The 16,689-nt window shown below is 34.5% G+C and overlaps 3 protein-coding genes across 4 annotated transcripts; 2 read left to right on the top strand and 1 right to left on the bottom strand.

Annotated features, from left to right (window-relative positions):
• Window positions 1-563: 563 nt before the first annotated feature.
• Window positions 564-4,887, top strand: LOC139872119 (calmodulin-binding receptor-like cytoplasmic kinase 3). Of its 2 annotated transcripts, none has more exons than XM_071859938.1 (8): window positions 564-686; window positions 1,307-1,702; window positions 1,791-1,993; window positions 2,268-2,530; window positions 3,328-3,493; window positions 3,587-3,676; window positions 3,939-4,237; window positions 4,333-4,887. In XM_071859938.1, the coding sequence occupies exons 3-8, from the start codon at window positions 1,879-1,881 to the stop codon at window positions 4,540-4,542; spliced, it is 1,143 nt and encodes a 380-aa protein (XP_071716039.1). In that variant the 5' UTR covers window positions 564-686; window positions 1,307-1,702; window positions 1,791-1,878; the 3' UTR covers window positions 4,543-4,887. The 2 variants fall into 2 exon arrangements, with proteins under 2 accessions (XP_071716039.1, XP_071716040.1); XM_071859939.1 differs by lacking the exon at window positions 564-686 and adding an exon at window positions 689-772.
• LOC139872120 (bifunctional purple acid phosphatase 26-like) lies at window positions 4,845-10,162 on the bottom strand. Its single transcript, XM_071859940.1, has 10 exons — window positions 9,984-10,162; window positions 8,853-9,084; window positions 8,143-8,346; window positions 7,934-8,045; window positions 7,598-7,824; window positions 7,362-7,500; window positions 6,362-6,582; window positions 6,157-6,278; window positions 5,874-6,035; window positions 4,845-5,252 (listed from the first exon to the last, which is right to left on the bottom strand). Exons 2-10 carry the CDS (start codon window positions 9,024-9,026, stop codon window positions 5,171-5,173), a joined length of 1,443 nt encoding a protein of 480 aa, XP_071716041.1. The 5' UTR covers window positions 9,027-9,084; window positions 9,984-10,162; the 3' UTR covers window positions 4,845-5,170.
• A 2,628-nt stretch (window positions 10,163-12,790) lies between these two features.
• LOC139871409 (uncharacterized) lies at window positions 12,791-13,402 on the top strand. The gene has a single exon (XM_071859125.1). The coding sequence runs from the start codon at window positions 12,791-12,793 to the stop codon at window positions 13,400-13,402; it is 612 nt and encodes a 203-aa protein (XP_071715226.1).
• The last annotated feature ends 3,287 nt before the right edge of the window (window positions 13,403-16,689 follow it).

Here is a 16,689-nt window from a genome sequence, read left to right as displayed (position 1 = left end):
TGCACCCTCTAGTCACACTCCTTTTTGAACAATTTTGCATAGCCAGAAATTGAACCCGGATGATGTGCTTCATTGAGCAACTCGGTAGCCACTCAGGCAAGCCTGAATGGTTATCACATATTAGTTTTATACCTAACTATGTGTATAAGAGTCTTATATTCATTTTAACTACACAAAAAATCATCAAGTTTGTAGTTTAAGTGTCTTCAAAATCAAGTTTTACAAAAGTAGAGTATAATCCGCCTTGGAAAAATCGGTTTACCAACTTACAAAAGAGAGTAAATAACTTAAATAAATGAAGTAACTAAATAACTAAAATTTAACGATAATAATAATAATAAGTTAATAACTAAAGTGACTATGTGAACATAAGATTTATTAAAATAGCTTGACCAAAATAAGTAGAATAAACTGACCAAATTTTACCACATTTCTAAAACTGATACCTCAAATGTGAACACACCAAAATCAAGAGTTACATTCTTGTTTTGTTGTTTACACGAGCAAGGTGACATTATAAATTGGCAGTTTGCATAATTTGGCAGTTTTATCATCAAGCCCACCACACCTCACTTTTTTCTCTTTACTATCTGCCTTCGCAGGTGCTTCCACTCACTGCAAACGAATCTTCATTTAGAGAATAATTTTAAATTCCAACAGTTGTAATCATTCAATTAAGCTCAAAGGTTTGACCTTTATCTTTACAATTATATTGACTCAAATTTTGATTAGTTTCTTGATTTGTTGATTCATAAATGCTTCACCGATCATGGTATGCTGTTTATTACATGGGTTTGATGTGAATTATTGTTTCTATGAGCAAATTGGGGTTTTTAGTTTATTAATCTTGAAATGGGGAGTGTTTATTTACGGTTGATTGTTTCTTTTTGTTTTGTGGGTATTAAAGATTCAATTTTTAGGTCATTTGGGTATCAAAAAACATGGGTTGTTAAAGGGGGTATGTTTTGAAGTAGCGCTTTACTTTCTGCAACTTTTAGGTCATTTGGGTTGATTCATCACACGGATTTGATTCAATTATGGCTGTGATCCATAAAGTTTGAAACTTTCTGCAAATCTTGAAACTTTTGTTTATTTTTATGTTGTGGGTATTGAAATTGAATCTTTTAGGCCTTTAAGCTATAAAGTTTTCAGCTTTAGGTTTCTTGACATTTTAGAAATTTGGTTTCAAAGAATTTTCTGTTTTTTGTTTTGAATTCTCTTCAAGTCATTACCACAAATATTCTTCTGTACCTTTAATTCAGTTATCACATGGTGATTTACATTTATTGATCTATTTATTGATTAGGTATCAAAGACTTCTTGTTGACTTCAAGGGTGATTATGGAATAATTTCAGAGTGTGAACAGCATTACTCCATGATCATTGATCCCAATTGTCAGATACTTAAATAATATCAATTTGCCATAAAGATTCCCCAAGGTTCATTGAACCTAAAAGCTTCTTTTATTAAATTATTATAGTCCCGAAAACGAAGAAAGTCAATTGAAGAATTGACAATCCTGTAGTTTTGATCAGTTGTATCTTGCTAAATGTGGCAACAACCTACACAATATATGCAACTCATATAGTCTTCAAATTCAAATCAGAATTTAATTTGTTGTATCAAGTTTTCTGTTGTTGATGCAATTGCCGATCATATATACATCTGGATTGTCACTTAGTGAAAACAATCTATATTCAGGTAGATAACGTCGATGCAAATTGTGTTTTTTTTTCTGTTTTTATTGGTTGAAATTGAGATTTATCAAGTATATTCTGTTATCATGTAGATGGTTTACAGTTAATCGGTGGGAGGAGATTTTTGCGTGATTTTATAATAAAAGAATCTCAACAAAATCAGTGTTTAGAACAAAATACATGAACATGGGTGCACCAGGACTTTTGCTACTATGTTGCAGTTTTCTTTGTTGTTGTTTTCGATCTAGAAAGAAAGAAACAGATGATGCCGTTCTTGTTAAGGAGTCAGATTCATGTGAGTCAATTTATTCTGAATTACTTTATTTGGCAATTTTAATTTTATGTTAGGTCAACAATTTAACCTATTATCCCATTATGGTAACTACAGCTCAGTTAGCATTATTGATTTGGAATCTATTTAAGTTACTAAGAAAGTCAACTTTGTTACGTGAAAATGTACCATCTGTTTACAATATTTGAGAAAATAGTCAAACATTTATGGTAAGCCACATGTTAGTGTCTTACATCAAACATTGTAGTTTTTTAGACATGTGTGTTTGATTTTGTAGTGGAACACGCGTCATCTGTAGAAATGAATTCCGTAAATGGAAGGATTCCCGGAAGTCCTTTACGAGTTCCAGCAAGTCCTGGCAGATTTTCAATGTCGCCAAAACTTGATCGGGTCGGATCGGTTCATTTGACCATGAATCAAGTGGCAAGAGCTACTCAGAATTTTTCACCATCACTGAAACTAGGTGAAGGAGGATTTGGAACCGTTTATAAAGCTCAATTGCAAGATGGTCAAATGGTTGCCATAAAACGAGCAAACAAGGTAACAGAGTAGGAGTAATCTATGTGTGTAGTTTAGATTATATTATACTCCGTATCTTCATTTCAAAAGAGATTTACATTTTGACTTTTATTAGTCAAACATATCAGTTTTAACATCAGAAGGTCACATTTTTGACTTCTATGTCCCAATGGTTAGTCCTGGAGTGCCGCCCAGCTCCTCCCAGCCTGGGCACTGATGGCACGAGCTAGTCCAGGCCTCCGCCCAGGGTCTCGCCCAGCTCCTCCGTCCCCCACTTCGTCCGTTCATAGCATATTTGTGGATGGACTGGGCTAAATTTTGTGGTACTTTTTGCTATAGGTGTTGTACAATTGATTAATTAATTAATATAGTGGGTGAGGAAGGAGTGTCACTGTTGGGAGTGTTTAGTCCAGGTTTAGTCCTGGGAAGAAAGTGGGATAGAGGTGCTGATGTGGCGCTGAATGGTTGGTTAGTCCTGAAAGAAACCCTGTCATGGTTGGGAGCGCTCTTAGTCAAATTAAGTTATACTCCGTATAATGGAATTGTCAGTAATTGCATTACATTTTCCAAATTGTAAGTTATGGAACATAAATTTTCATCTCTTATGTCTTCTAAGAAAAGATATATTTATATTTATAATATTTCTAATCCTTAACATGCATTAATGTGTTTTACAAAGTGGTTAATGTTGACTTTTACATAATGCTTATTAAAAAGTATGTCTTTAACGACAAACTTAAGGATGTAGTTAGAAAAATCCTTATATTTGTTGTTGTGTTGAGTCACAAATTTATAAAATCAATTAACGTAATATGCAGGAACACTCTGAAGCCCTACGAAGTGAATTTAAAAGTGAGATCGAGTTACTTGCAAAAATTGAACATAGAAATCTCGTCAAGTTGCTTGGTTATGTTGATAAAGGAAACGAACGCCTTATCATTACAGAGTATGTACCTAACGGTACACTTAGAGAACACTTAGATGGTAAGATCATAAAACATAAACAGACATCATATTCCAATTTTTGATTGTTATACTCACTATTAAACTTTATTATATTGTTATTTGTCTTCATAGGTGTTCATGGAACTTGCTTGGATTTCAGTCAACGGCTTGAGATTTCGATCGACATCGCTCATGGTTTAACTTATCTTCATTTATATGCAGGTGATAACCTTTTCTTTAAGAACATTCTATATGATCATCAAACATTAGCTCGAAGTGGCAAAATGGGCGGGTTGGATAACAGGTTAAACTCGGTCAAAATATGTAGTAATATTTTTGACATTGGTCAGGTTGAGTTGACTACTCTTTAAAAATACATTTTGGATAACTTTGACCTATTTGGCTTGGTTTGTTTTTGAGCTATTATATAAGTTGCTGAGGTGGATTATTTTTATGTTAATTTTATATTAAATTTGTTCAACAGAAAAACAGATAATCCACAGAGATGTGAAATCATCAAACATTCTTCTTACGGAAAGGATGCGAGCCAAAGTGGCCGATTTCGGATTCGCTCGGCTAGGGGATAATGACTCCGGTAACACGCATGTTTTGACCAAAGTCAAAGGGACAATTGGATACCTTGACCCTGAGTATATGAGAACCTTTAAACTAACCCCAAAGAGCGATGTGTACTCTTTCGGGGTTCTACTCATAGAAATTCTAACGGGTCGTCGGCCCGTTGAAAAAAGGCGGGACCCAGATGAGAAGGTCACAATTAGATGGGTAAGTTTTGAAGGTTACAATTAGATGTTTTACAGTTTATTCGATCGATATTTTGTACTGGATGTTTAAAAGTTTTCCCATATGTGTTTGTGCAGGCCTTTGGGAAATACAACAAAGGCGAAATGTTGGATTTGGTGGACCCACAAATGAAGGAAGCCGTGGACAAGAAGATATTCAAGAAGATGCTGAAATTGGCATTTGAATGTGCGGCCCCCACACGAGCTGATCGGCCAGACATGAAGTTAGTAGGAGAACGGTTATGGGCGATTAGAATGAAATATATTAAAAATGGAAGAAGCGAATGAGTATTGTAGATTTGTAAGTTTTAGATGTGCTTGTTTTGATGGGGTGTACCATGCAGTGAGTTTGCATACTCAAGTTATGCACAGTACAAGTGTATAATGCGTGGATTTTTGCATGGTACAAGAACGTGATGCATAAACTTGAATTGAAGATCTGGGTTGTATCAGTAGAAGTATGACTGAGCAAGGTTTAAGAAAGTTGTATGCAGTTGAACAGCATTTTTGTTGTATGTGAATATTTGTCTTAAAAGGTCATTTATGTTGGGGTACCCTTTATGTTGTGTGTGTATACTTCTTGACCCTAAAATTCATCATATATTATAATTATCCCATGAATCGAATGCGATATATTGTAACAATGCAATCGTGTCCTCAAAATTCACACATTCTGAAGATGTTTGAGATATACCTACAAACTTCTTATTCTGATGTAGTAGAAGCTAATACATGAAAGCTTTGAGTGGTGCAACACACATAGTTATTACATAATCACATCATCATGGTGCAACAGCATAGTTATTACATAATCACATCTTCATGTATGACGCCATCATTTTATGGATACGAGTGGGATGAGATGGCTCTTGTAATCTTGTTGAGTAATAACTATATAAGAATCACATCTTCATCTTCATAAGTTGTTAACTTCAAGAGTTGGGACAACTGAGTGCAGATAATTTTTCTTCAGTTTCCTTCTCCGAAGACTCTTGTTCCTACATAATTTGTACAGTCATTTAGTATCCAACATGTAACTGGCATTTTGCTGATGTGAATAACAAATTAAATAACTTTGTTGTTTTAATTTTAAACATGTCCCATATATACCTCTACTAATAATAAAAAATTATTCTAGTTAAACACGTGCTAAAAAAAGATAACTTATGAAACATGGCATGGGCCATAGGGTGCGTTTGATAAAACATAATGATTAAGCGCCGAATAGCTAACAATCTGAATGATTTAAAGGTTCTGATTCAACTTGGTTTTGAACGACAATGAGCTATTTGATAACCATTCTAAATGAACTCAATGAATGAAGTAAAATCAATGTGTTAACCTTATAAATAAACACATTAAAAAATATAATTGTTTTTTGTGGTTATAATTTAAGGAAGATGTTAAAGGAAATGGAGGTGTTGAATGGATAAGAGAGTATTTTAACCAGGTTGCTAAATGATTCAGAATCATTTGTCATTCAGATGTCATAAACAAACGCACTAAATGTTGAATGATTCAACATTCAGTGTTGAACCATTCAATTAAGAGGCAATCAAACACAACCATAGACAGGAACACAAAATTAGCATCAGCAGATGAGTGAATGTGCTACTCACCAGTACTGATTATGCAGCACAAATGCGTCGACTGCAACGTTCTTTCTGTCGTCATTACGATTCCAATGATAGAATGCGTGTGTTTTGTTCATTATCTCTAGTGTCGAATGTCCATAGCTAGCTTCCCGGAATGCAGAATATTCAGGCTGAGGATCATTAAATCTACAAAATCCATCAACAGAAAATTAATTAATCACTAAAACAAAACACTGATCGATTAACAAAAAAAAAAAAAAAAAAAAAAAAAAAAAAAAAAAAAAAAATTTGTTTTTTAAAATGTCACCTTGATGCAAGACCTTCTTGGTTTCCACCATCTCCAACGGTTATGTAAACGGGAGCAGATTTGTCTGGTACGGGATAACTCACACCACCCGTTATATTGTAATGTATGTTCGAGATCCGGTACTGAAATTGTACAAAATGTGTTTAACTGTTAATCATGTGTCTATAATACACTTTTAAAATTAATACGGAGGAAAGTAACTAACCGATCTTTCGTAAGCGTGAACATGTCCAGCGAAGACCAAGTCAACTTTGTACTGACAAAACCAACTCTCGAATGCAACTCGCATGCTTTCACCCTCCATGTAATGAGCACTATTACTGTTGTATATAGGGGTGTGCATAATAACAATAAGCCAAGGTGTTAATTTCCTGTCCACTTTTTTAAATTCTGCTTCAAGCCACGTGTATTGAGGCGTATATTTTACTGTCAAAGATCATACATATGTAAAAACCAGATATAAGTACAAGTAGTGGCAAGTTTATATAGAATACAATAAAAAAAACACTGATATCTAGATACAGATCTCAAAGGGTCTCATCTAGTAGTGGAAAGTTTAACCCGTTTCTTGTTATATGGGTCCTTTTGGGCTGTGTATCATCTCAAACGGGTCAGAAAAGCTATAAGCAAACAGTACTGCGTTAAATGAATTGATAGTCTCCCAAAGTCTATGGATAACTAAATTGTTTCGAGATAGACCCAACCCAGCCTGGCCCATTTCTAGCTATACTAAAAATGCCATGTTTCAACCCGAGCCTGTTGACCTGCCAAAATTCCCAAACTGCCCATCATTTAATTCTAGCCACATCCTAACAAATAAGAAAACCATATATAGATAGATATATAATTTAAAATAATATCAAAACCTAATTTCATAACTGCTTCAACTATAGAAACTGAAATAAGTCAATTTTTGCTACATATCAAGATTTTTGCAAAAGTACAAAAAAAATATGGCAGAAATCGTATATAGGTACATAATTTCACTTAAATTAACTCATACAATATGTATACATCAATTTTTCTTAAAATATAAAAATTTGGCAAAAACAAGAAAAAATTGCAGAAACCATAGATTTACGAAATAACAAAAATTTGGCAAAATCATAAAAATGTAACTTAGACTGTTATTAGAACTCACAATTATATTGGAGCATACTACAAGTCTACAACATAAGAAAACACAGGGTAAGACGGTAATTTACCAAATGGAGAATAACTAGATAGCACAATTATATGAGCGGATGCACGTCGCACGGCATACCAAAGAGGATTACTACTTTTACTAGCTGCATAAGGGGTCGGGTATCTATACAAATATTGTTTGAATGGAACAACTTCACCCTGAACACATTCAAAAAAAATAAATAAATAAAAAATAAGTCAAATAGATTATCAACAAAGTTGAAATAACGGGTCAAATACTAATACAACCACTTACCATATACGGCTCATACTCTATCTCATGATTACCCACTGTCCATATCCATGGTTGATATGCTGCACTTTTTTGGGTAAAACGACCATACGAATCCCAACGTACACCCATATCATCATATATATACCTATCAGCATAAGATAAATCTCCAACATGTAACACAGTTTGTGCTCCGCTTTGAATGTAATGTTCAAGAGTCGACAGAGAATTAAATGTTTGCCCCAAGTCACCTGTAACAAGAACTTAATAAGTATACAATAGTAAAAAAAAAAAAAAAAAAAAAAGAACAGTCTAATGATGTTATTCTCAAAAGAAAATATAGATTAAAGAAAGAGTTACCTATAATCCCAAATTTGTAATAAGCATTGGGATCGATTTTTGGAGGTGTTTGGAACCAAAACGAACGAGCAGAATCACCTTCTCCGATCTCATAATAGTACTTAGTGTCATACTACAACAAGGGACGTACTTATCAAACATAAAACATGTCTTTTTAAGTGAATTTCAAGAATTAAACCATAAATAAATGTCATCGTGTAAACATGTACCTCTAGGTCATTTAAAAGACACTGATGAATATAACCAGACGTGTAGTTATAAAACGTATAATTTCTAACTGCCAATCCTTCTGCAATAAAATCATACGTTTTATCTGATGTTCCATATCTGACTAGATTCGACCCTGGTTCTACAGGTGTCACCCATATAACAATGACAGCTTTTCCATCATAATCTCCTTGAGTGATGTGTACCTATAGAATGAGCACAAGGTTTAAAAAAAGGTAAGACAGCAAAAATGATTCGATTCTAAAACTTGCTTCAAGTAAATTGTTGTAAGATAAGTAAATGCATTGCCAAATACATACTTTTAGCATTAAAATTGGCAAACAGATACTTTCGCATCATCGCGCATACATACTTTTTTGACTTGAAGATGTGGAAATGAAAGAAATTTTTATAATTTACACGGCCCTCGGAAGCTTAGGTGTTGTTTGTTTTTCAGTCAGCATATCTTATTACATCTTATGTGTGTGCGCCCGCAGACTATTTGTTATTCTGAAAATATAAGATAATATAATGTCTTATTCAATATGCAAACTCGTAGACTTGGAAATATGCTTGTTAGTATTGCAAGACGGGATTAAGTTATTTTGCAGACATAAAAACAAACACACGGACCTTTAGGCCACATCTTCTCTACGGACACGGTCAGCATATCTTCAGACAAAAACATTTAAAAAAATAAACAACACCTTACTTGTTGTGGTGCATTATAACCTTCGGGAATCGCAAAAACTTCATTATCGAGAGGAATGTCAACTGATGGCCACGCTGAACGGACGAAGCTGCTTGTGACACCAGCATAAGCATTGTTCAAAACATTGAGCCAAATTAAGCCAATAACCAGGAACTGAGGTATCCTGTATACCATTTTCTTATACTTTGAAATCGGCACTGCTCAAACAGCTACAATTCGCGAATAGTATAAACTGCAAACAAAGAATGGACCAAGTTTGGCAAAAGTTTAATGACTTACAAAGGGTTAAAGCCACAAATTGGCTATATATTTTCTCAAATGTCCCGATGTCGCCCATATACCCATATGCGTATCACTTTCGTCTACAAACTTTCAAAAAATTTACCGATGTCGCCCATTATACTTTATTTACCCGTAACGAAAACAATTGACGATGTGGCTTCTAAGTAGTCATGACACGTCGGTGATACATCGGAACATAAACTGAAAGTATATGGGGGACATCGGAACACAACTGAAAGTATATGGGCGACATCAGGACATATAAAATGAAAAAAATATTAAATAATTAGCTTTACCAGTTCAGCAGGTAATCGGTAACGAAATGCTGACATTGGTACATTTTTTGAAAGTTTGTAGATGACACTAGGACACAAATGGGTATATGGGCGACATCGGAACATTTGAGAAAGTATATAGTCAATTTGTGACTTTAACCCACTTACAAACTGCTGATCTAGCAACAGATGTGCTAGCCACGTCAGCAAAAGAAAGGGTTAACTTGATTAAAAACTCATTGGTTATACGCAATAACAATGAAAGTTTGATACTTCAAGTCTCATTAACTTATCCAATTTTCCCTCATCTATTACTTTCAATCAATTATTTCTCAAAACTATTATGATAGATCAACACGGTCAAAATTCCTAGAACAATTTATTTTTGGAGAGAGTAATTGACAATTTGAATTAACATATAAATTTGTAACAACATTCAATTATAACAATTAGAAAGTAGACATTTTATATTCAGCTAATAACAAAATCAGGTCAAATAAATACTTTGAAATCATTTAGCGGCATATGTGAATTTAAATTAATTCAGTAATCAAAGGAGTGATTATTGACTGACCTTGATAATAACGGAGAGATGAACAACAGAATCTCTCCAACTGAGGGGATACAGAAGATGGTGCAATTAGAAAGAAGCAGTCGCGGCGGTTTAAATTAGCCGGATGGAGGTGGCGTACGTTAGCAGGAATATATATGATATGATATTGTGGTTTAAATTAACGTTATTATTATCTGCACCTTCTTTAAACCACAAACAAAAAGCTTTTGACGTGAAATGTAACACACCTTATCTCACCACCAATCATCATCATCATCATCATCATCATCATCATCACTATTGATTGCCCGGGTCATGTTATGTCTGGGCTAGAAGACACAGTCGTGGATGTTAATGGGTTGCACAATGGGCCCAATGTGGAAGATGGTAGTGGGCTGCAAAGTGTAGGGGATAGGGCTCCTATTGTCAAGTTCGATCACATCAAGCTGAAACTGTCGTCAAATAAGAAGGTTAAACATGTGTCCGCTTCGGATGTTTCTAGAGGGAATAATCTCATTAATGATGATGTTTATAAACTGGTGGAGTTTGGTCGGGGAGGTAGGAGATATTGCGATTGATTTGATCCAACGTGTGAGGGTTTTGCACGGAGAGGTATATTCTTACCGGTTGATTGAAGAAGTCAAATTTTAGAAAGAAGAAGGAAGAGATTGTCTCGTGTTTGTTTAATCTACACGACTAGGTAAATGATATTGACTTTGGTGATGCGGTTCAAAAGATGTTTATTGATGATCATGTCGGGGATGTGGGTGAGAGCTCCTCAATCGGGTGATTAAAACTGGGGTGCAAACCGGTTGTGAATGGTTTCTTCCCAAATCTAGAATATCTGGGGTGTTATTGCTCCTTCCGAAGCTATACTAGTTGGTTCTGCAAATGTTTTGACTTACAAGATAGTTTACCGGAATTGTAAAAGAATCGTTCGAGAGAGACTATTGACGGAAAGATGAAGAAAGTGTTCCCTTTAATGCGTTCGATTGGTTGTTTTGTTGTAGCGTCTTCATTTCATTCTTTAGTTTTAGATGTTATCTTTTGTGTGTTGCGTGGTTTTATCTTTTCGTGCATAGTTTGAGGTTCAGTGATTAATAGAATGATAGTAATAGTTTTGTTGCTCACGCTTTCTATGTTCGAGCCTCTATGCTATCGGTTTGTATCTTTCGGTGGAGAACGTTTTCTTCTATAAAATGTTTTCGTTTCCATACGAGTTTGTATTAACTTTCTTTGTTCAGAAATTCCAATAATTGTGGTTTTATTCGTTATGTGGATCCACCCATGTGTGAGAGAGCTATGGAGATTATTCCCGGATTGCTTCGAAAATCGAAATAGAAACAAGCCGGAAGCAACTATTAAAGACAAAGATGCACAATTGCTTTAGTTGAAGAGGATTATAGTTGTAAGATGGAATATTATTATATGTTATTGGTTTTTTGATTAGGTGAAGCTAATGTTAGTTTGGTTTTTATAATTGTTCACTTGATGCTTTTGTTAACTGGTTTTTCTAATTGTTAGCTGGATTATTATTATTTTATGCTTTTGTTATGTTTATTTTGTAATATGGATCTTGTGTCTTGGAATGAAATGAAATTGTATGTTTTCAATTATTCACTGTAAATGTAGTATGCAAATAGAGTATACAGTATGTCAATTATCAATTGTAGTATGCAAATGTAGTATGCAAACGGATCTTGTGTTAACTTTTTTGTTGCAGTTTGTGAATGGTCAAAACAACTGTAAGTCTGATGTTTACGTAGTATAGAACAGAAGTTGAAACTAGCAGTTAATGTACGCAGGATTTATAAATATTGCACATGATTCTCACATGTCTCCAACTTAGCGGACTATCAACTCATCGTTAGTTTCAGGGACTACTTTGGAACAAAACCATAAAAACAGTGACTAATAATGCATGAATAAAATGGCAGTGACTAAATAGGCAAAATTCGAAAAATACAGGAACTATTTAGGCAATTTTATCTATATTATATTATATTATATATTAATATTCTTATTATTATATTTCATTTTAAATTTTAATTGTCGTTTTATATTATTTTCGTTTCAAAATGTACAAAACACTTGTCCGCTTGTAGTTCGCAGAATCGCAACAACACTTATCTAATTTAATATGTACAAACGAAAAAAAAAAAAAAAAGATTTTAGCCAAATCACATGCATAAAGACAAGTTGGATTTATGAGACTTATGAGAAGATGCTTGTAATAAAATCCTAATATTCAGCTGACGAGATCTGCGTGGACCTTACGAATTACGATTACGATTCCAAATCGACTGCAGCTCTACAATATTATTATGATGGTCACTTATACTACAACAACAACAACAACAACAACAAAACCCAATACCACATAAGTGGTGTATGGGGGAGGTGAGATGTAGACAATCCTTCCCCTATCCGAGAATAAAGACAAGTCATTTCTCCACCCAGAGTGAAAACACCCTCAAAAGTAGAGAAAGTCTAATGGTTAATACAAGTTTATGTCGTTCGTGATAAAGTGTAGAAGTGCAGGGACTAAAGTTGACAAAATGACAACTTGTTCCAACTGCCTATAACAAACCTTCTCGCTAATGTGACGTTTGAACTAGATTAGCATTAGTCGGTTAGGTTAGTTAATAGCTAAAATTGAAGCTATATAAACTGTTGTATCTTGATCAATTAGAATTTAATGAAATCAATTTACACAAACCCTAGAATCCTAAAATCATACAATTCGCCTTTGATTATCTGATAATCTGTCAACTGACAGATTCATCACGATCGTTTACTACGGTTGAAGATTAATCAATCACGAAGAAATGGCAATTCCTGAAAACCAGCAAAACACCATTAACGATCCTCTTTACCTTGCGAGCTCTGATCATCCAGGTATGACATTGACTGCAACTCCGTTCAATGGCAGTAACTTTCTCGGATGGAGCAGAACAGTCAAGATGGCACTAGGAGCAAAGCTCAAGCTAGGATTCATTGATGGCAGCCTAGTTAGACCTGTTATCACTGATGAAGATCATCAAAGGTGGACAAGATGTGACTATATGGTTACATGTTGGATACTGAACTCAATGATATCAGAATTATCTGAATCATTTTTGTATGCAACGAGTGCAAGTGGCTTGTGGAAGGAACTAAGTGAAAGATATGGTCAAAGTAATGGACCATTGATCTATCAAATTGAAAGAGAATTGAGTAAAGTGAATCAAGGAAGCTTCACTGTAGCTGCTTATTACAACAAATTGAAGAGGTATTGGGATGAATTACAAAGCTTAAATGGTGTTCCTACCTGCAGTTGTGGTAAATTGAGGGAATGTACTTGTGGCATTACAGATAAGTTCCTTGAAATTGAGAATAGGTCAAAACTTATGCAGTTCTTGATGAAGTTGAATGATGAATTTGAGTCTGTTAGAAGCTAAATCTTATCAACAGATCCTTTGCCTACAATCAACAAGGCTTACTATATAGTGCAGCAAGTTGAGAAACAAAAATAGGTTACTCAACTTGATCCAAATCCTACTGCATTTTTTGCAAATCATAACAAGAATGTTAATGGCTACAAGAAGTATGTTAAGGATAACAAGGAAGACAAGAAGTGCACCTACTGTAACATGGAAGGGCACACTGCAGATGGTTGTTTTGAAAAGATAGGTTATCCTGATTGGTATAAAGGAAAGAAGGCTAAGAAACAAGTGAAATTAGCTGCTCAAGTTGGTACTGATTTTGAAGCATATATGAGCAGGGATACACCTTTCAATATGGCAAGTGAAAATGAAGTCAATTATGAAAGGGCAGATTTAGATCAAAGGTTGGTGAATGCTGTTTGTCAAGAAATGATGAAAATGTTCAAAGGCAAAAATGTAGCTGATGTGGCTAGTACATCAAAGCCCTATGCAGGTATATCATTCCACTGCTCAGTTAAAATCTTGACTGATAAATATAGTGGTTATGATTATAAGTCTGATTGGATAGTTGACACTGGTGCATCAGATCACATGTCTCATAATGTTCATTTATTTCAGTCCATTAGAAGACTAACTAGACCTATTAGGGTTAAATTACCTGATGGTAACAGCAAATGGGTCAATCAAGTAGGCAGCATACAGATAACACCCAACCTGACACTCACAGAAGTCTTCTATATACTTGAGTTTCATATAAACTTGCTATCTGTAGGAAAATTATTAAAAACCAAATTCCTCATTGCCATATTTTTTCCTACTTGGTTTCTATTCCAGGACCCTTCAATTAAGCAAGTGATTGCAGCTGGAGAAGGGTTCAACAACTTGTACATCTGCAAGTCTTCCAGTACTGTACCTTCTAGAAGTTTTGTTGATTTGACATCCTTTGTAAATAATGATGTTGTCAATAAATACAGGAATATTCCTGTTGATACTTTTCATTCAAGATTAGGTCATACTTCTATGTCTAAACTCATTCATGTACAAAGTTGTGGAAAAACAAATGCTTGTACTCTTTTCTGTGATACTTGCCTTTTAGCTAAATCACACAGATTACCTTTCCCTTTAAGTCAAAGCAGAGCCAAAACACCTTTTGAATTGATCCATGTTGATTTGTGGGGCCCTTACAAAACTCCAGCTTTAAATGGTGCACACTACTTCCTCACCATTGTAGATGATCACACTAGGTGCACATGGACACATCTGTTACATACTAAAGATACTGTTAGTATGATTTTGGCATATTTCTTTAAATATGTTAATACTCATTTCAACACCAAACCCAAGTATGTTAGGTCAGACAATGGAACTGAAATAATGAACAAGACATGTATGGATCTTTTTAAATCAAATGGTATTATTCACCAAAAATCAATGGTGTATACTCCTCAACAAAATGGTAGAGTTGAAAGAAAACACAGGCATCTATTAGACACTGCAAGGGCATTAAAGATACATGCTAATCTTCCAAACAAGTTTTGGGGAGATTGTATTCTTAGTGCCACTTATCTTATCAACCGAATGCCTATGAAGATTTTAAAGTGGAAATCACCATATGAGATTCTGCATAAAAGTGTTCCAAGTTATGCTCATTTAAGAATAATTGGTTGCTTGTGTTATGCAAATGTACCAAAACCATTGCAAGACAAGTTTGAGTCCAGGGGTATAAGGTGTGTTTTTATAGGGTATCCTCCAGATCAAAAGGGATATAAGGTGTATGATTTGCAGACACATCAAACTTTTTGCAGCAGAGATGTTGTATTCAAAGAAGACAGATTTCCATACAAAGAGTCAAAGTCAAACGTTGACCCTGCAAATACAAATCTGCCAATGCCTGTTTTTGCCGAAGATGAAAAGTCAAATGAAGATGCAACACCAGCTATAGCAGCTGAGTTCATAGAACCCACAATGCCACAAAACAACAATATTCAAGATATACCATTGAGGAGATCAACTAGGACCCACAAACCATCTATATGGTTAAAGGATTTTGTTCACACCACTAATAGTGTAAATACTGTTAGTTCAAAAGTACCTCATCCTTTATTTCATTCTGATCAATTCAAGGAGTATCCAGAAGACTATACCATTTCATTGTTTCATGTCTTAACAACACGTGAACCAAGTTCTTATTCAGAAGCTGTTAAACATCCTGGTTGGGAAGAAGCAATGGCTAAAGAATTGAATGCCTTAGAAGAAAATGAAACCTGAGAATTAACAGATTTGCCTTCTACACTGTGATGACCCGGAAAATTTCGACTAATTTAAACCAATTCTCTATACGATTTATTATTTTGACACGTTAAACAAAGTCTGTTAGATTGAGTCTCAAAAATTTTAGAACTGTTTCATATATACAATTACCTTTGACTACTCTCGACGATTCATGAACAATTATATGTATGTATATATATATGTACAAGTAAAAACGACTTTCCTACAGTAAAACACTATTTGCTACAGTAAAACACTATTTGCTACAGTGAAACCGTATTTTGCTACAGTGCTACAGTAAAAACGACTTTGCTACAGTGATTTGCTACAGTAAAACACTATTTGCTACAGTAAAACACTATTTGCTACAGTAACACTATTGCTACAGTAAAACACTATTTGCTACAGTAAATACTATTTGATGTCGACGAACTAGCAAACAAAACGGGAAAGGCGGCCATGCGATCGCATGGCAAAAACACTGAAAACTCATGCGATCGCATGAGCTACAGTAAATCGAAAAGTACTATAAAAAGGCCAGTTTGTTCGACGAAATAATTCACAATAAATTTTCTTATGTAATATAAATTTTAATTTATAATTATAATTATAATTTTAATTTAAGTTAATAATAATAAAGTATATTCGAGGGTGTTTTAATTCGGGTTTCAAACCGCTTTAAGCTAAGGAAATATTGGGTATTGTTCGGGGTATTGTTCTTGAATCCAAGACCAACCATACAGTCGTCTACCATCATTACGTCTACGCAATTTGCCTACAATATTGAATCGCAATATTGAACTGTGAGTTATAGTCTCCCTTTTTAAATGCTTTAAATATTTTTGGGCTGAGAATACATGCAATTTATTTTAAACGCAATAAGACACAAGTACATACAAAATTCTACACTGAGTTAAACCGAAAATCCCTTAGCTTTGGTAACTAGTAGCTGCCAGTACATAGGATATGGACTGGTGGGCGCGAATAATTGTATATGGATCCATAGGGCTTGACATCCCCGTCCGAGCTAG

The sequence above is a fragment of the Rutidosis leptorrhynchoides genome, chromosome 10 (assembly GCF_046630445.1).
Source record: "Rutidosis leptorrhynchoides isolate AG116_Rl617_1_P2 chromosome 10, CSIRO_AGI_Rlap_v1, whole genome shotgun sequence".
NCBI lineage: Eukaryota > Viridiplantae > Streptophyta > Magnoliopsida > Asterales > Asteraceae > Rutidosis > Rutidosis leptorrhynchoides.
The sequence above is the reverse complement of the archived record's forward strand: the minus strand, read 5'-3'. Positions and strand labels throughout refer to the sequence as shown.